General features: G+C 44.3%; 1 protein-coding gene and 1 non-coding gene across 2 annotated transcripts in view; one reads left to right on the forward strand and one right to left on the reverse strand.

Annotated features, from left to right (window-relative positions):
* Positions 1 to 228: 228 nt before the first annotated feature.
* The window catches only part of APCDD1 (APC down-regulated 1), a 109,132-nt gene continuing 89,616 nt past the window's right edge, over positions 229 to 19,744 (forward strand). Inside the window, exons 1-6 of the mRNA XM_049619569.1 lie at positions 229 to 382; positions 2,373 to 2,513; positions 4,130 to 4,274; positions 8,719 to 8,966; positions 9,758 to 9,861; positions 10,397 to 10,467. Coding sequence (XP_049475526.1) covers positions 229 to 382; positions 2,373 to 2,513; positions 4,130 to 4,274; positions 8,719 to 8,966; positions 9,758 to 9,861; positions 10,397 to 10,467 — 863 coding nt within the window. The remainder of the gene's footprint in view (positions 383 to 2,372; positions 2,514 to 4,129; positions 4,275 to 8,718; positions 8,967 to 9,757; positions 9,862 to 10,396; positions 10,468 to 19,744) is intronic.
* On the reverse strand, positions 3,109 to 3,194 carry TRNAQ-UUG (transfer RNA glutamine (anticodon UUG)). The gene has a single exon. It is a non-coding gene; the product is annotated as a tRNA-Gln (tRNA).

Genomic DNA, 19,744 nt, shown 5'->3' on the forward strand with positions numbered 1-19,744 from the left:
TGTAGTGTTTCTTGAAGCCAACAGCCTCGGCCTCAGGGTGTGCCTCCTGGGCCTCCGAGAGCAGGACGTAGGTGCTACCCTGATTCCAGGTGTGTACCCTTTTGTGTTCGGGTGAGCTCCGGGGGTAAAGCCTGTTCGTCCAACAGACCTCTGCTGCTCACCCACTCACGTTTCTGTTGGTCCCCGAGGAAGGAAAAGTAATTCCAGGGTTCACGTCCTCTCGCTGGGATGGAGGCCTGCCATCATGGGGAGTGGGGGATCTTGTCCACCAGCAGTCCTGGGGTGCCCCGTAACGCGCTGCGCCGTGCCCTGCATGAGACAGCCACAAAATCTTTACAAATCCAGTTGAAAGCCACAGCAACCTTAGAAAAATGTTTGCGTGGTAGCAAAAGATAAAGCCCACTTACGTATTTTTCTTAAACTGTTAAAATCCGGAAGGTTGGTCTGACTGTTTTGAGCATGATTCCGACAAGGCTTTGATCAGTAGTGAATATCAAATTATTTGCAGCAAAGACTTTTCCTTTGGAATGGGTCTTAGAGTCCTTTAGGCTCCATGCGGACTGTTACTGTTTATGATATTTGAATTTTTCTTTAAATTAGCAGGGCATCAAAGGCAAGCTTTAATAAAGATATTTTATTAGAAATTAGAAAGTTAGAGCTGTGTCTTTAAGAATAAAACTCTGTGCCTGCACTAATCCCGTGATATATTTGAGGGCTGATTTCATTGAGTTAGCCAAAGAAAGACAGGTGAAAAAGAACGATTCCTGCCCTAATACATGAAAATCAGCTGTGGATAAAATGAGCCTGACAATCAGTTAAAACTCTAGAATTCTCTGGTTCAGGCATGACGGAGAGAAGGCACTGAGCCCGTGGTGTGTCCCTCCCCAAGCAAGGAAGGATCTAGGCTCCAGGCAACTTAAAAAACTGGGGGCTCTCAAATTCTAAGAACGAAAGTTCAGTTACACGATTGACATTTGAAACTAACTCTTCAGAACTTAAAAAAAAAAGTGTTAAGGAAAGTCGTGAGATTTTTCAATTCTAGTTATGAACTTGTCCTCAAACATTTGTGATTCAAGATCCCATTCATGGATTGGTAACAACTTCAGCCTGTGTGAGTATGCCTGTGATGTATATGAGATACAACGAATACAGGCACGTCAGATCTGTAGTTCACTCCGTTCCCTTCAGAAATAAATATACTTTAAGTGATCTTTCAGTACATAGTTTTTCTTTATTTTTGGAGCAATAAGGAGTAAAGTTATCTGAGAAATAGCTTAGGCAGCCGCAAAGATTCTAGCAGCCAGTGAAGAATTTGCAGTAAAATATCATCATAACATGTTGCTTACTCCAGGTTATGAACTCAGCTCCCCCGTGCTGAAATGGTTCTTAACCTGCTGGCCGTGCATGTTGAGTTCAACACCTTGGCTAATTCCCACTCATTCTGCAGAGACCATTTTAAGCCATTTAAAGAAGGAGCGTGAATAGATTTTAAATCCTGACCGAACAAGGTGCATCAGCATGACACGTAAACTGACCTTTCGAGGATTTTGTTCATGCGACACTTTGCGCTGATCGCCAATGGTGTTTGGACAGGGGATGCTTTACGTGTCATAGCTAAGTCCCAACTTCTTCATACAAGACCCCAAGGAAGGACCCAACACATTTTCCGTAACTTGTAGAAACAAATGAAATCACCGCTTATTACTTCCTGCCTCCTTTCCCGCAAATGCCAGGACATGGGACCATTTAATTCAGCACTGGGAAAACTATTGCATTGCTTGAGGGGATGGGCACCGGACCACATAGTTAAAGAGGAAATCCAGTTCACTGCCATTCCTCTGCATGGAAAATGAGAACTGGCATCGAGATTTCGGCCAACATTAGCAGTCATTTGGAGCTGAGTCTGGTTCCTAGACCTGATCGATCCTGGTTTCACATATGCTACCCCAGTTTTAACTGCCCTCCAATCTGGCAGAAAGCAAAATAGAAATGCATTCTCAATAATGTTAAACTGGGACATAACTTGGCTAGGCAAGGAAGATGGTGATTAGGAATTTGGGGGGACAGAGATATCTAGAACTTTCATCTTAAGTTTCTTTCTTGGCCTTGTGCATCGGCCACCACCCATCGTAGCCTTAGAGAATCTCAGAGTGAACAAGAACACAGAGATAATTTATTCTCAAGTGAAACTAAAGTCACAAAGCTTCAGTTGCCTTCTGGATGGCAAATTCCAACAGACACTTTTTGGTCCTCACTTTTTAACAATCTTCTACGGTATTTGACACTCCTGGGCATCCTTAATTTGACAGTCCGAGTTCCCTGGACGCCCAGGGAACTGCTCTTGCTTGAGTCCTGTTCGTTCCTGCTTGCAGCTCCCCAGCCCCCTTCCTATGTCCACATCATAAATGTTAGAATTCATTATGGCTTCATCTGCCGCCTTATTTTCACACGCCACCCGATCCCCCTAGGTGATTCCGTTCAACTCCATGGCTTCCGCAACCACCTGAAAGCTGGTACTCTGTCTGACATGCATTATCCAGTGTTTACTGGATGCCTGTCCCTGGATGTCTCCAAAGCTCTTCAAACCAACATGTCAAAAATTGAACACACCCTCTTCCTCCACAAATGGCTTCCCATTCATTTTCCCTCCTATGGATACCATCACTGCATTCCCCCATTTACCTAATCTTGACCTGGGAGTTTTCTCTCTCTTTTGCCCTCTTCATCTAACTGATCTGTAAGTGCCATCAACCGGTTTTCCCTAAGTGACCATAAAATCAACTCCCCCTTCTCCAGTTCCACTGTCTTGGTTTAAACAGTCATCTTTCTTCTGCTGGATTATTTAAGTAACTTTCTAACCGGTCTTCCTGACTTGATCATTCCCCTCAAACCATCACTAGTCCACTGCCTGATTAATCTTTCTAAGATGCAAAGAAGTTAACAACCCCAGGCATTAAGCCTACCAACAACCCATCATGACTTTTTTTTTTTTTTAATGTTTATTTATTTTCTGAGAGAGAGAGAGACAGAGCACAAGCAGGGGAGGGGCAGAGAGGGAGGGAGACACAGAATCCGAAGGAGGCTCCAGGCTCCGAGCTGTCAGCACAGAGCCCGACGTGGGGCTCGAACCCACAAACCGTGAGATCATGACCTGAGCCAAAGTCTGGCGCTTTAACCAACTGAGCCACCCAGGCGCCCCAACCCTTCATGACTTTTAAGATCATTTCTGAGGGTAAGATTTTTCAGTATCTGGTCACACCCCATTTGACCAGTCTTGACACGTTGACCAGCACGTTGAGAAGATTCCATCAGTAATGCTTCTCTTTTGTATGGCTAGCACTGTGCTACAGGTGCTGTGTAGCATGCATAAACGTCATAGGTCAATAGTGTGGCTGCCAGAACCTAAAGAGAAAAAAAGATCCAATAGGAAAGATAAACATGGGGGTGCCTGGGTGGCTCAATCGGTTACGCACCTAACCCTTGATCTCGGCTCAGGTCATGATCTCGTGGTTTGCGGGCTCCAGCCCCGCATCCGACCTGGCTGCTGACAGCGCAGAGACCGCTTGGGGTTTCTGGTCTCTCTGCCCCTCCCCCGCTTGCCCTCTCTCTGTCTCTCTCAAAAATAAATAAGTAAACTTAAAAAAAAGAGAAAAAGTAAACCTGCATGTCGTTATTGCTGTATTGGTTGAGATGAAATCATACCTGTTTTATGATAAGGAAACATTTTTGAAAGACACGGAGCAAACATGCATGATTTCTTGCATCTCGTTTGTTGATTGCACATTGTATTTTATTAATTTTTTTTAACGTTTATTTATTTTTGAGACAGAGAGAGACAAAGCATGAACGGGGGAGGGGCAGAGAGAGAGGGAGACACAGAATCGGAAGCAGGCTCCAGGCTCTGAACCGTCAGCCCAGAGCCCGACGCGGGGCTCCAACTCACGGACCGCGAGATCGTGACCTGAGCCGAAGTCGGACGCTCAACCGACTGAGCCACCCAGGCGCCCCTGCACATTGTATTTTAAAACTCTCGCTGCTTTTCGCTTTCAGTAGGTTAGGAAGAGTCAGTAACGTAGAATCCGATTGTGAAGAGATGGTGGCTGCAGATTTTAAAATGTCCGTGTATCAGCGTTGAAAGATTTGGATAACAAAATGATTGGGAGCAGCGGCGTGTCTGCAGGGGATGCTGGGACCCAAGCAGGGATGCTGCTGGGCTGGTGGACGTTCCTACCCCGGAACTGGAGGCTTTGTGGGTTCCCAGCCCAGCGAGCTTTGTAACTTTCCTGCGATCAGATGCAGTAAATGCCTCCTTGACTGATGAGTGCTGTTGTAATCTGAGCTACTGACCCTCTGTGGGCAAAATGTAATTTTTGCTTATCTACCAGTGGGCCTTCAGAGTTTTTAAAATGCTCTCACAATAGTGATTACTAATACTCATGCTACGGAGAAGGGGGTCAAGTCTCAGAAATTGAAATGTCTTGTCCAAATTCACAAGGCCAACAAACCGATGCATGGGGAAATGGAGACCAGGGTTTCCAAATCCTACTTTATATAACACGTGCAGGGGTCCACTTTCACTGTGTAACATGGGAGAGAAGAATCTAGAAAATGAACAATGCTTTATGCCTTGTTCATGGGAAGTCAAGGGCCAAGGGGAGGACAGTCACTGAGTCTACCAGTAGAGGACTGGTGATGCGGGGATGGGCAGGACGGAGTGGCCCAGAGGAGAGGAGCACTCTCTCCAGGTGAAGCACCCTGTGAACAAGCCAGGTGGGAGACACCAGGGCTTTTATTCTGAAGGGAAGGCAGCAGGCATGTCATCCAGAGTCAGGAAGGGCAGCTGGCTACCCTCATGGGTGAAACTCCGGCGATGGGATGTGCCGGCACATGAAATAACAGCTCTGGACCTGCTTATTTTACATAATCACTGATCGGGAATGACATGAGACCCCACCATGCATCAGAACTTCACAAACCCGGCCCAGAGGCCCGCGGAAGGGACAGTCTTCTAACAGCGCTTTCCACTCGTGATTGTAAACAGTCCACGCTGGTCCTTTTAATCTTGTGACTATTAATTTTCCTGTTTGTTGTGGTGGGGGAGCCTAAGGCAGAGTGTGATCCAGAGGGAGCTGGTGGCAGGCAAGGGCTTCACGGGACAGCCGGGGCCAGAGGGGACTGTCTCTTCCCGGGAGAGTGAGGGGCTCAAGTCGGTGGCTAAGGCACTGATTCTGGAGCAAAGCCACATGGTGTTTGAATTTTGGCTCCCCTTATGGAATAAATTAGAACAAGTGGCTTATCCTCTCTGAGCCTCAGTTTCCCCATCTACAATGCAGAGGCAATAATAGTACCATGTACCTATGTTATATGTATATTACCTTTCATTGTGTGCCATTACTTCACTAAAAGTCTGTCTTTAGCACATATTCACATGCCAATGCACATGCACACAGGAATGCACACACATGAACTGCACACTCATGTGCACGAGAACATGCATACACATGCACACGCACACCCCGAGCCAATCTACTTGATCCTAAGACACACTGCAAATAAAGGGTCAGAAGTTTGGCATGTTTGTCTCATATATTCCAAAGTGAGTTGGCCATTTTCCTGATCTCTATCTGTTTTAATATGAAATTTATTGTCACACTGGCTTCCATACAACACCCAGTGCTCATCCCAACAGGTGCCCTCCTCAGTGCCCATCACCCGCTTTTCCCTCCCCCCCACCCCCCATCAACCCTCAGTTTATTCTCAGTTTTTAAGAGTCTCCTACGGTTTGCCTCCTTCCCTCTCTGTAACTTTTTTCCCCCCTTCCCCTCCCCCATGGTCTTCTGTTAAGTGTCTCAGGATCCACATATGAATGAAAACATATGGCATCTGTCTTTCTCTCCCTGACTTATTTCACTTAGCATCACACTCCCCAGTTCCATCCACGTTGCTACAAATGGCCAGATTTCATTCTTTCTCATCGCCAAGTAGTATTCCACTATATGTATAAACCACATCTTCTTTATCCACCCATCCGTTGATGGACATGTAGGCTCTTTCCATAATTTGGCGATTGTTGAAAACGCTGCTATAAACATTGGGGAACAAGTGCCCCTATGCATCAGTACTCCTGTATCCCTTGGGTAAATTCCTAGCAGTATGATTGCTGGGTCATAGGGTAGGTCTCTTTTTAACTTTTTGAGGAGCCTCCACACTGTTTGATACAGGAGGGCATTAAGTAATGGAGGCCACGCGACCTAAGAAACATCCACATTCCTCCACAAAGACTTTCTGGCTTCCCAACCAGTTGCCGAGTTTTATAGCTTTGCATCTAAACCCTGACATTTCCACCAGGGGTTGGTGAGCTCTGGCCCTATCTGGTGGCTGCCTATTTTTGTATAGCTCGTGAGCTAAGAATGGTTTTTACCATGGCCGAAGAAAAAAAAAAAATCAAAAGAATATCGTTTGTGACGTGGGAAAATTGCATGAGCTTCAGTGTCACGTTCATAACTCCATGTGCGCTGGTGCGCGCTCATTCTTTTGTGGGTCGTCTTCCAGCCACTTTGACGCTGCGACCGCAGAGCTGAGTTGTGACAGAGGGTACCCTCGGCCCGCAAAATCTGGACTGTTCGCTGCCTGCCGACAGGTTACTTGAACTCTCTACGTCTCAGTCTTCTCACCTGTGGGGTGGGGAAGATGATTCCCAACTCACAGGACCGTGGAAGGATTGGATGCGGTAATGAGTAAGGTGTAGCACAGTCACTGACTCACGGTAGCGAAACTTGGTCCCTCCTTCCACCCCCTCTAATGAAGACAGGGCATCACAGACCCATATTTGGGGGAGAACGTACCAGTCTTCCCCCACTGTGAAGGGCAGGCTGACTGTGGCGTTATGATCACGTTTACATGTTCTGCTGTCTTCTGGTGGCCCAAACGCGGAGGCAGGCCCATGTGTTTGTAATTGTGAGAGACACAAACTTGGCCTTGGTACTTCTCAGTCTTCTCTATTCTGGGCCCTTTCTTCTCCAGCATATCAGCTATCCATCATCACAACAACACCACACAACAAAAAACCCCAGCATGTGGATGGCACACAACAATATACGTTTATTTAGTCTCTGAGCCTAAGGTCTTCAACTGATCTGGGTCGTTCCCTCACACAGGCCCCTTGGGACTTGACTGGCTTTTGGCTGCCCTAGGGTGACCTTGGCTGGTGCCCTGCGGCTTTGATGCCAGTGTCTTTGAACTTCCCCCAGGCTAACTCAGGCAGTTCTCAGGACAACACAAATGTGTAAGAGCAATCAAGCCCAATCACCCAAGCGCCTTCCAAGCCTTTCATCTATCCCATTGGCCAAGACAAGACCTGAGGCCAAGCTCAGAGTCCACTTTTACAAATATACTCTCCCTCACTATGGGAGAAGCTCCAGAATCACATGGGAAGGAGCCGGCATGTGAAAAAGGCTGTTGCGTTTCACATCACCCTTGAGAGCTCCTTAACCAGGGCATTTCTGCTCTCCTCCCTTTCCCCAGTCCGTCCCTGTTTTCAAAACAGGTGCTAAAGCCCATTCAGAAGCAGAAATCAATTTGAAAGGAGTAACAAAAGTTTAAGATCCTGCCTTTGTTGGTAGTATTTATATTTTAACTGGTTGCAAACTGTGAGTTAGGGCATGTCACTAGGCGGAATTTCAGGGAGCAAGAGACAGCGGTTGGTAGGCAAACTGTAGAAGAGAACCTGCTTCCCCATTTCTTTGGGGGGCATGCAACCTAGGTGGTCCCCCACTTGGCCAGCTGGCAGCCAGAGTGGAAATGGGAGCTATTGACTCAGGGAACTCTGACCACACGACTATTAAAATCCCTTGGAAACCCTGACAGCGCTCCGCTCGCTACCATTAAAATGGCTCGGGCTCCCTTGCCAGTTGGTGGGCCGGGGAGTGAACCTCTTTTCCTACCTCTTCCCACTGCAGAATTCTGCCAAAAAATACATTTGTTCTCCAATTGTCATAGACTTCACTGAACTTAGAAGACTCTCCAGACATTCAAGTCACCCACTCTTTCAAAACCAATCTCTTTGTGTGGCTGAACCGGCATTCAAGCTAAAACTTGTTTATCCGTAACGTCTCTTTCTCTGTGTATGTTCCTCATCCCTTTGGGTAATATTGCCACTTTTTTGCACATTCACGTCCAGTAGAGGGAATGGCAATCATTGGTTATAGGAACTCTGTGCATATGACCGGGAAATCATGTGCACATTGTTAAATAATTTTTCTTACTCGCGTGGCAGAGAACAGTTCCCCTGGAACTATTCGTGTGCGTTTTCGATCCCACCCTGAGCATTCATTCATTTGCTTTCTTGTTCATTAAAATTAAACACACTTTATTGTGCAACTAGCATGGCGGGCCTGTTCTGCGCTGTTGATCCAGGGGCAGAGCAAGGCACGGATTTGTTTTCTAGAAACATTTAGCCCACTGAGCACAGCCAACAGAAGAGAAGTTTTCAGACCACCTTTTTCCCTACGTGGCCAATAGCTCTCCACCTTTCTGGTGTTGGGAGACGCTTCCTCAAGCGAAACCATAGCCTTCCTTGGCTCAGTTAAGACCATAAGAAAACCAGCAAGGTTGTCCATTTCTTTTCCTCTCTTCCTGGGGAAAATGGGGGCTTTTGACTGTCACAGACCGCTCCCCCCTCCCCCTCCCCCATAAATCTCTCTCTCCTTGTCCATCTAGTTCTCTTCGCGGCTTCTTTGAGAGCATTAAAAACCACTCCTATGTCCAAACTCAGCCAGAGTGCAGCCTCCATCCAGCAAGTGAATGCTCACTGAACGAGGTGCTGGGTCCAGATGCACAAGACACGGCCTTCATTGTCACAAAGATCAGAATCCATGGGGGAGACCTGGTGTCCTTCAGTAAGTTCAGTGCTACATATGTGCATAAAGTCCCATGTAAGAACATAGATGTGGCAGGGATCGGCGCAGGTGAATTAAGAACTTTGCAAAGTTCCACAAAGCCTTTGGAGCCAGCTCTGATTGTTTCCTTTAGTGAAATTCCCTCAAACATGCAAGCATTTATATAAACATCAGTGTTTCTCTCTGCGATTCTGTGGGATTTCTGAAATGTGCATCTATTTAGTCTAAGATGAAATGCTCGTTATAAGATGAAAAAAATTAAACATGCATTCCTCAGTGCTTGGACCTCAACCGCAAACTGAACTCCCAAAAAGAGTCATTAAATCACAATGTGTGCTTAAAATAACAAATTTGAAAGAAAAATGTTCCAAGACATTAAACTTCAAAATGATCTCTGACTGCAATTCCTTCTGCTTGTGAGTCTGGACATTATTTAGGCCCGCTGAAAACATCAAGGGAGAGATTGGCAGGGGGTCCTGGGAGGGAACACAGGATGGCCGTGCTGAGTGGGAGCATAAGTAGTTGGGTGCCTGGTGTTCCCATGGGACGCAGCATTCCTAACAGTTTGTGAGTGGACATCGGGGTCCGGAATCAGCTTCAAAATCCACAGAAAACTTTTTTTTCCCCTGAAAATTCTGAGAAAGTGGTTCAGTGGATATAAGTGGGTTATATAAGTGGGTCACTCGGCCAGTGAGAAGGATTCCTCCGTGGAACCCCCGAGGGACAAATCAGGTGCCTTTCCTCCAAGGGCAGAATAGTCCTTGGGTCAGGAGTACTCAATGCCGGAAAGGGACATGTGCATATTGAGGTCACCTGGCAGCCTCCTGTGAACGTCTTCTCGCCTCCATATCCCCCCGAAGAAATGGGCTTTCTGGCTTTCCTTCACCTCACGTCACTTCGCCTCAGCCCTAGGCGAGTGCCAGCCGAGCCCATCCACACTACCTTTGCAGGAGAAGGAGAAGCGGTAGCAACTAAATCATGTAGGATTTCAGAACATACATCTCTACCAACTACTGATTGATCAGAGCCAGAAGATCAGATCAGATACATTTCCATAACCTGCTAGTGATAATATTAGGTTCAAAAGCAATTATTTCCTGACTCTAATCAGGGGCTAGGTACTTGCAGCCTAGAAGGAATTCAAGGTGAAGGGGTGCCCTTGTCTCTGGACCGGGCCAACCCCAAGGGCTTCCCCCGGATTGTGCAAGAACTAGGAAGCACGTCTTAGAAAAAAATATGTAAAGAACTAAATGTTTACTGGAGACAAAACACAAAGGGTGGATGGCAGAGCTTCCTTCGAATGTTTGAAGTACTATTGTCTGGAGGAGGAAAAAACTTTGTTTTGGTCGTGGCTCCAGATGACGGAATTGGAACAGATAGGAAGAGGTTATAAGGATCCAGGCTTTGCATCAATGTGAAAAGAGCATTCTAGCAGAATTGTTTACAAAAGCAACGCCCTTCTCTGAGGAGGAAGGGATTCCGTCTTTGAACTTGTTCAGGAAGAGCTAGAGAAGCACCTGTCAAGGATGCTGGAGGAGACCCCTCCGATTTGGGATGGCCAGGGCTCCTGGTAAGAGGCAAATCCAACGTTTCCAAATTTCCCCCACAGAGCCACTTTCCATGCTAATACACAGGGGGAGGGTAAGAGAAGTTCGACTCATCTGTTTGTCTGCAGGGTAAGTCCTTTCTGAGTTGGCAAATGGGGATGCTGTAAACATTTTCCTATTCTGTTCCACGTTTGTACAAACAAATGTGTTTTTACTGAAACTAATGTAAGTATGTGCTTACTAATGAAGGCACTCGCCCCAAGCACTGACTAACCAAACAGACCTCTTTGTTCAACCCAAATATCTAGGCCCAGTTGTTTTAAACATTAACCAATTAAAAAAACAGAGTCCAGATTTGTCTTAATTCTTTAGCTATGGAAATTGTTGTTAACAAATGCAAAGCCATAGAACTTTCCAGGTGAGCCGGAAGGTGGATATCGTCAGAAGAGTAAAGATGTCTCGTGAACATACAATACAAACGAAGCCCAGCTTTAATGGAGGACTCCCACTGGCACAGTCCCACAGCATAAAGTTGGATGGCTCAGCCCTCAAAGAAGCACAGAAATGCTCAAAGGTCTAGGTCATTGTTAATCCTCTAGGTACACCAGTCGCCAGGGAGCCCAAAGTGTCATAAGTGTCATTTTTACCAAATGACACCTCCGTCCCCCAAAGAAAACAGAGACCGTTTACTCAATAGTGTAAACACCAGAAACATCCACACGCTAGAACCATTCTATGAGAGTTAAAAAAATGAACAGCTGTTAAAAATTTGCACTACCATTGGGGCACCTGGGTGGCTCAGTCAGCTGAGAGTTCAGCTTAGGCTCGGGTTATGATCTCACGGTTCATGGGTTCAAGCCCCACATCAGCCTTTGAGCGGACAGCACAGCTTTGGATTCTCTGTCTCCCTCTCTCTCTCTGCCCCTTTCCCATTCGTGCTCGCACGCTCTCTCTCTCTCTCTCTGTCTCTCAAAAATAAATATGCATTTATAAAAAAAAGATTTGCACTACCACAGTGATGGTAGTGTGCCAAGGTTTGTGACCCATGGTGATGGCATAATCCATATGTTGCAAATGACTGGTCACTGATGCCTGGCTAAATCTGTCTAAGCACGGTAAGAGAGACCTGGTAAGGTGCCTCACAACGGACCAAAAGTGACCCCATCAAAGACAGCTTCACGTGCTGAGAATTTCATGCACTGCACCCAGCAATGATCATTTCCTACTGAGCAGACAAGACTCTGAATTCATATAGGAAAATAGAAATTTGAAATGGGAAGTTGTAGCAAAGCAAGCAGATGAATCGGCAGGTCTTTTCTAAAAAGAACTTTGACCATTTCCCACAACCATTTTATAACAGCTCCCGCTGTTAAGTGATTTGCCAAATCCTTCCCTGCTCCTCACAAAGATATCCCAGTAAATGATATTTCCATGCCTCTTTTGTTATTGCGTGATGTTTTAGGGCCCCCTTTCAGGAAATAAGCGAGGGTTGCGAATTTTGATTTGCAGCATAGAAAGCCACAAATTAACCTTGTTTGTTGACTTGGCATGAGAGAAAGTGTGGGCGCCAGTCTAGAAAGTACTCTGGACTGGAAGGTCATCAACGTGGGTTCAAGTTTAGGTTCCCCAATGTGGTAGGCGAGGGGAACCTCGTCAAATTCCTCACCTGTAGAGAGGAGAGTAACATCTCACCTGCCTACATCTGCAGAGTTGCATGAAACAGTACTGCGTATTAACATGAAAGCACACATGAGAAATAGGGAATATGAAATAAAAATGCTGAGCAAAATGGAACCACAATGACCCAGGCTGGAATCCTGCCGCTCACCACTTACTCACTCCTGGTACTCTTTAACGAGCTCTAGGATTGCAGTTTGAAACACGAAGATTATAATCTCTAACTCTTTGGGTGGTTACGAGTGCATTAAATAAGGTAATTTGTAGCTGCTCCCAGCAGGGTGACTCGAAAATGGAGGGTGCGGAACACCAACGGTACGTTAGCTAACATTGATTAAGTGCTTAATATATTCCAAGTACTATGCTAACTGCTTTTCACATTCGGTCATTTAAGCTTCAACCTTGTGAGTAGGTAATATTAGTAACTCCACCTCATATACGAAGACATTGGGTATGAGAATAGCTTTACAGCTCATTAAATGTTATTTCCCTTTTTAAGGAAACACACCGGGAGTTCTCCAGCTGAGGTTAGCTACCTTAGGAGTCGGTGAAGGTATTTTAATAGGTTACCTCTGTTCTTCTTTGGGGAATATCATTAATGCTGGGATATTAACAACACGCCCACAGATCTGTCTTACAACTTTATACTTATTTCTTTCTTATTTTGTTTTTATTTTTTGCCAAAAAATGTTATCACTCAGATATTCCCCTTACCTTTATCACCTAGACCCTGCTCAAAATGATTTTATTTTGGGGGCGCCTGGGTGCCTCAGTTGGTTAAGTGTCTGACTTTTGATTTTGGCTCAGGCCATGATCCCAGGGTCATGGAATCGAGCCCCACCACAAGCTCTGTGCTGAGCGTGGAGCCCGCTTAAGATTCTCTCTCTCTCTCTCTCTCTCTCTCTCTCTCTCTCTCTCTCTCTCTCCCTTTGCCTGTCTCCCTCACTTGTGCACTCTCTCTCTCTCTAAAAAAAAGAAAAAAAAAGATTTGATTTTATACCACAAATCTAGACACCAGTAAGAAAGGTTTGCCATCACTTTAGGTATTCGGCAGAACCTACATCAGGGTCTCAAGATTTCTCGACAAAAGTTTTGAGCAATGGAAACATGACTAGAGTAACGATTAAGGTGATTTTGGTTCCAAAAATCTGATTTATTTTCTTAATATCACACATTAAAATTTTCAGCATTGGGGCCTCCTGTTTTCTCTGCACGATGCTCTCAGTGACTCCTCCTTCCTCTGGGGACTGGGCGTCTTGTCTCCCCTTCCATTTGTGGCTCTTGGCAGGAATCATTTCAAACCCTGACGTGAAGCTTTCGACCTGAGCAGGATGGGCGTTCTTGAGTTAACTAGTGCACTTGCCCTAGTCTGTTCCACTGCTTGGTCACTTTCTCTTAGATTCCTATTGGATGGTGTTCATATTTCCCTTCGGGGTGTCTGTTCACAGCCATCCTAAATTTCAGCATTGCTTCTACGTGCTTATACCCCCTTAGACACTCGCTTATCATTTTATTCACCTATTTCCACTGTCAATCTCTTAGCATTTCAATTTTGAGTCACACAGGCCACCCCATCATAATTCCAAGGGAGAGCAAATATTTAGCTTCAAGGAAACTCACTCCTGAAGTTAGCTATAACTATCTTCATTTGTCCAGCTGGAGGCTTGAGTCTCAGACAGGTTAAGTGATCACCCCGGGGTCACACAGCTTCCAATTGCAGAATCAGAGTAAACCGCTTCCAAGGCCTGAGGAAGAGCCCTAGAAATTTGGTAGCCATCGTTTTGTATTCTTCTCCGTTCGCAAGTCTCCCAGACTTGGAATGGGGCCTTCAGCAGATGCTCGTCTGTTTTCCTTCATTTCTACCCGGAGCCGAGTACTTCCAGCCGCCCAGGACGTGTGCAAATTCATCACATGCTGCAGAGCTAGGATGCGTCCGTACGCCACGGTTACACCTCCTCTTTGCACGGGGGTTTTGGTTCGCAAAACTCTTTTGGTAGCATTGCCTCATTTCGTCCTCTCACCAATTCTGCAAAGTAGATGTAACGGGCGTCAGAATCACAGGAGAGTTTTAGGGGGGGACCAAGCGGTTCACTGTTGAAGAGCCAGGCTTGGAATTATTGAGACAACTGTGGGTGCCTCATCTTGCTTGACCTCCCTTCCGTCTCTGAGCCTCACTATTTTTGTGAAGAAAATAGAGATGCCAGAGGCACTGAGTGCAGGGTTTGTGTGGATTCATCGAGATAGCCGCCCAGAGAGGCAGAGAGGCAGAGTAAATTTTGGGGGGCATCCAGCTGATGACTGGCAATTCTTTTTTTTTTTTCTTAATGTTTATTTATTTTTTGAGAGAGAGAGAGAGAGAGAGAGCAGGGGAGGGGCAGAGAGAGAGAAAAAGAGAGACAGAATCCCAAGCAGGGTCCACGCCGTCAGGGCAGAGCCTGACATGGGGCTCGAACCCATGAACTGTGAGATCATGACCTGAGCCCAAATCAAGAGTTGGACACCTGACCAACTGAGCCACCCGGGCACCCCCGACTGGCAATTCTTTTGGCTAAGAGCTGGTGCCCTGCCACAGTGTCCTGTTCTCTCTTCTGGCATGCCTACTTCTTTTAGGGATGAGGAAGTAAGGGAAGATACAGGCGGAGGAAGTAACTTGCACAGGTCACAAGCAGGCATGGAGACATATGCCCCGACACCCACACGTGAGAGGTGGCATTAAGTGGTGATGTCCTGCACAGCTTCCTCATATGGGTACAATAAAAAGACTCACCCCACAGGATTATTAGGAGCATTAAGTGAGTTATGGCTCATTTAGGACAACTTTGAGAGGACAATTACAACAGTATCTGGCATAGAGCACCCGGTCCATGTTAGCTATTAGTGCTGATCACGGTTTCACCTACGCTTGGGGCCACTGTCTACTGGCTCTATGGGATGGCTCTTACTACCCAAGGACCCACGTTCTGCCCACAAAGAACTTTTATCTGAATCTGCCTCCATGCCACCTTTTTTTTTTTTTTAATGGCAACCACTTTAGGATCCTCCAGAATCTCAGGGACAGAAAGTCAGGAGACCCAACACCCAGTGTCTTTGGAAGAAAAGACTGATACACAGACCCACCTTCCCTGACTCACCTCTCACGTTCTTGGACACTCTTTCCTAATAACTACATCTTTTTAGATTTGTTCCCCCTTTTCTCTCCAGGGAACCCTCCATCTATAATCATCACTTTCTGAAGTATCCAAATAATTAGCCTCCTCTGCAATTTCTTTGGTCTCTCTCCATTTCATCTGTGTTGTCGGAAGCACAACAATCTGAAACCCATATTGTAATCAGGTCATTCCTAGGAACTGTTCTTCTCCTGAGTTACTCATCAGGGGTCAGGACCCTTGTCCTTTTTAAAACGTTTTCATTTAAATTCTGGTTAGTTAACATACAGCGCAATATTGGTTACAGTAGAATGCAGTAATTCATCACTTACATACAACACCTAGTGCTCATCGTAACAACTGCCCTGCTTAATACCCATCACCCATCTAGCCCATCCCCCACCCACCTCCCTCTATCAGCCCTCAGTTCATTCTCCATTGTTAAGTGTCACTCTCTCTCTTTCTTCTCTCTTCCCATATGTCCATCTGTTTTGTTTCTTAAATTCCATATATGAGTGAAGTCATATGGTTTTGGGTGGCGTCTAGGTGGCCCCGTTGGTTGAGCATCCAACAGTTGATTTTGGCTCAGATCATGATCTCATGGTTTGTGAGTTTGAGCCCCATCTTGGGCTCTGTGCTGACAGTGCAGAGCCTGCTTAGGATTCTCTCTCTCCCTCTCTCTCTGCCCCTCCCCTGCTCTCTCTCTCTCTCTCTTTTAAAATAAATAAATAAACTTTAAAAATTATGTGGTATTTGTCTTTCTCTGACTCATTTCACTTAACATAATACACTCCAGCTCCATCCATGTTGTTGCAAATGGCAAAATTTCATTCTTTCTGATGGCTGAGTAATATTCCATTACACACACACACACACACACACACACACACCACATCTTATCCATTCATTAGTTGATGGACATTTAGGCTCTTTCTATAGTTTGCCTATTGTTGATAATGTTGTTATAAACATAAACATCAGGATGCACATACCCCTTCAAATCTGTATTTTTTTAACCTTTGGGTAAATACTCAGTAGTACAATTGCTGGATCATAGGGTAGTTCTATTTTTAATTTCTTGAGGAACCTACATACTGTTTTCCACAGTGACTGTACCAGTTTGCCTTCCCATCAGCAGGGCAAGAGCCATCTGACAGGTGTGAGGTGATATCTCATTGCCGTTTTGATCTGTATTTCCCTGATGATGTGATGTTGAGCATCTTTTCAATGTGTCTGTTAGCCATCTGGATGTTTTCTTTGCAAAAGTGTCTATTCATGTCTTCTGTCCACGTCTTCACTGGATTATTTGGTTTTTTTTGTGTTGAGTTTGATATGTTCTTTATGGATTTTGGATACTAACCCTTTATCAGATATGTGATTTGCAAATATCTTCTCCCATTCTGTAGGCTGCCTTTTAGTTTTGTTGATTATTTCCTTTGCTATGCAGAAGCTTTTTATCTTGATGAAGTCCCAATTTTTGCTTTTGTTTCCCTTGCCTCCAGCAACACGTCTAGTAAGAAGTTGCTCAGGCTGAGGTTAAAGAGGTTGCCGCCTATGTTCTCCTTTAGGATTTTGATGGTTTCCTATCTCTTCACCAAACTGTGTTGGGAAAACTGGACAGCTACATGCAGAAGAATGAAACTGGACCACTTTCTTATACCATACACAAAAATAAGTTCAAAATGGATGAAAGACCTAAATGTGAGACAGAACCACTGTCTTTTGTAATGGCATGACTAAAAATTTCCAGCCAGCAGGTTTCAACCAATGAGCTCTTCCAAAGCAAATCATAATTGGCTCATTGCTAAACATTCAAAGTCACACTATAATCCTTAACACCTGAATCATGGCATAAATACCCACCATGTAATATCCAATATCTGTAACTGTGGCTCTCCCCAGGTAATCTCCTATAAGGTGTAGCTGAGGTCCCTTCTGAATCTGAGCCTAATGAGCTTTATACCAGGTGACCAGAGCTGATTGTCAAATGTTAAGAAATTTTGCAAGTTGGTTGTTAATTGTTGGTAGTTTGAAATTGGCTGTGGTGGGAGTATTGATAGCTTGGGAATCAGCAAATGCTATAAAAGTGGGCCTTTTTTCCCTTTGTTTTGCCAGTATAGCACTGGAGTCATCTACTTAATCACTCTTTCTCCTGTGATCCACACTGCTACCTTATCATATAGTCAGTTCCCAGGTATAGAGGGATCTGAGTGCTCTATGCCATTTTATCAGCCTTTTATTTTTTCTTGACCAGAGCCACACTGATTTTAGTACTGTGTCTTTGAAGCATATGTTAATAGCTTGTAGAGCAAGATCCCACTTCTGTGCTCCTCTTTTTCAAAGTTGACTTAAGTCTTCATACACCATTAAATATTAGAATATTATGCCACGTATATTTTAGAATAAGTTTACCATATGCCTTAAATATATATATCTGGCATTTGATTGAGGTAGTTTTGATATTACAGAACACTGTTGGGAGAATTAATATCCTCAAAAAATTAGTCATTCCAAGAACATGATTAATTGTCCATATATTCAGATTATATTTCACAAAATGTAATTAAATTGTAACATTTTTCTAAACAGCTTTTTCTCATGATTTTTTATTTTCTAATGCTTTACCAATATTGTTACATGGTTGAATTTCTTTTTTTCTATTATTTTCTAGTTGATTGTCGATCAGCTTGAAAAATGGTATTGATTTTTGAAATGTAACCTTACTGAACTCTCTTATTGTTTTTATTGGGTCCATTGCATTTTTTATGATCATAATGTCTGAAATAATGATAGGTTTATGTCTTCCTTTTCAATTATCATGCTGCTTTTTCCCCTTTCATTTCTTTTTAATTTTTTTTTAACATTTATTTATTTTTGAGACAGAGAGAGACAGAGCATGAACGGGGGAGGGGCAGAGAGAGAGGGAGACACAGAATCTGAAACAGGCTCCAGGCTCTGAGCGGTCAGCACAGAGCCCGACGCGGGGCTCGAACTCACGGACCGCGAGATTGTGACCTGAGCAGAAGTCGGCCGCTTAACCGACCGAGCCACCCAGGCGCCCCTCCCCTTTCCTTTCTTGATAATGACCAGCACCTACAGTACCAGATTAAGCAGTAGCAAGGATAAGCAGTCAACAGAACTTGACCCAAAAATGACTGAGATATGGGAACTATAGGGAAGATGTTAGATATTTAAATAAATATTTAGGGGCGCCTAGGTGGCTTAGTCAGTTGAGCACCAGCTTCAGCTCAGGTCATGATCTCACAGTTTGTGAGTTCAAGTCCCAGAGGGGGTTCTGTGCTGACAGCTCAGAGCCTGGAGCCTGCTTCAGATTCTGTGTCTCCCTCTCTCTCTGTCCTTTCCCCTGCTCGCATTCTGTCTCTCTTGCTCTCTTTTTGAGAGCATAAACATTAAAAAATTGTAAATAAATAAATATTTAATTAAATAAACATTTAAATAAAGATTTTAAATATGTTGCTAAATCTAGTACAGTAGAACAACATGCATGAACAGATGGGGATTTGGGCACAGAGATATAAACCAAAAACAGAGTCAGATGGAAATGTTAGTAATAAGACACATGATACCAGACATGAAGAAATCCTTCAATGGGCTTATCAGAAAACGGGACATAGCAGGATTAAAAAAAACAAAACTTTGAAAACATATAGGTAAATAGAAATTAAAGCAAACACACACACACACACACACACACACACACAAACAAAAAATAAAAAGAATAAAACATATAAAGTGTGTAGGACAATATCAAATACATAGCAGACAGAGAGTGAATGGGCAGAAGAAATATTTGAAGAGACGAAGGCTGAGAACTATTTAAATTAGTAAGTCAGTATATAAAAATCTCAGGACTGAAGCAAGATTTAAAAAAGAAAACAAAAACAGACAGGAATGCCTGGGTGGCTCAGTCATGAACTTCTGACTCTTGATGTCAGCTCAGATTATGATCTCATAGTTTGTGGGTTGGAGCCCCACATGGGGCTCTGCACTGACAGCATGGAAACTGCTTAGGATTCTCTCTCCTTCTCTCTCTGCCCTCCCCTGGTTTTTTTTTAAAAAGACAAAAAAACCTAAGTGCATCACAATCAAACTGTAGAAATACAGATAAAAGAGAAAATCTTGAAGGCAGCCTGAGAATAAAGAAAACTTACACAGGGGGGGGGGGGGGATCTAAAAGTTAGAGTCAATTTCTCATCAGAAATTTATCAAGCCTAAAGAAGATTGAGAGACATTTTAAAGTATTGAAAGAAAAATCAATCAACCCAGCATTCTGTGTCCAGAGAAAATATCTTACAGAAATAAGACAGAACAAAGACTTTTTAGACAAACAAAAGCTGAAATAATTCACTGCCAACCAATACTGAAGAAAGTTTGTCAGGAAGAAAAAGTAGGATAGCAGATGAAAATTTGGATGTACACAAAGAAAAGAAGGGTGATGGATATAATAAAAATGATA

Source organism: Panthera uncia (assembly GCF_023721935.1).
Source record: "Panthera uncia isolate 11264 chromosome D3 unlocalized genomic scaffold, Puncia_PCG_1.0 HiC_scaffold_8, whole genome shotgun sequence".
Classification (NCBI taxonomy): domain Eukaryota; kingdom Metazoa; phylum Chordata; class Mammalia; order Carnivora; family Felidae; genus Panthera; species Panthera uncia.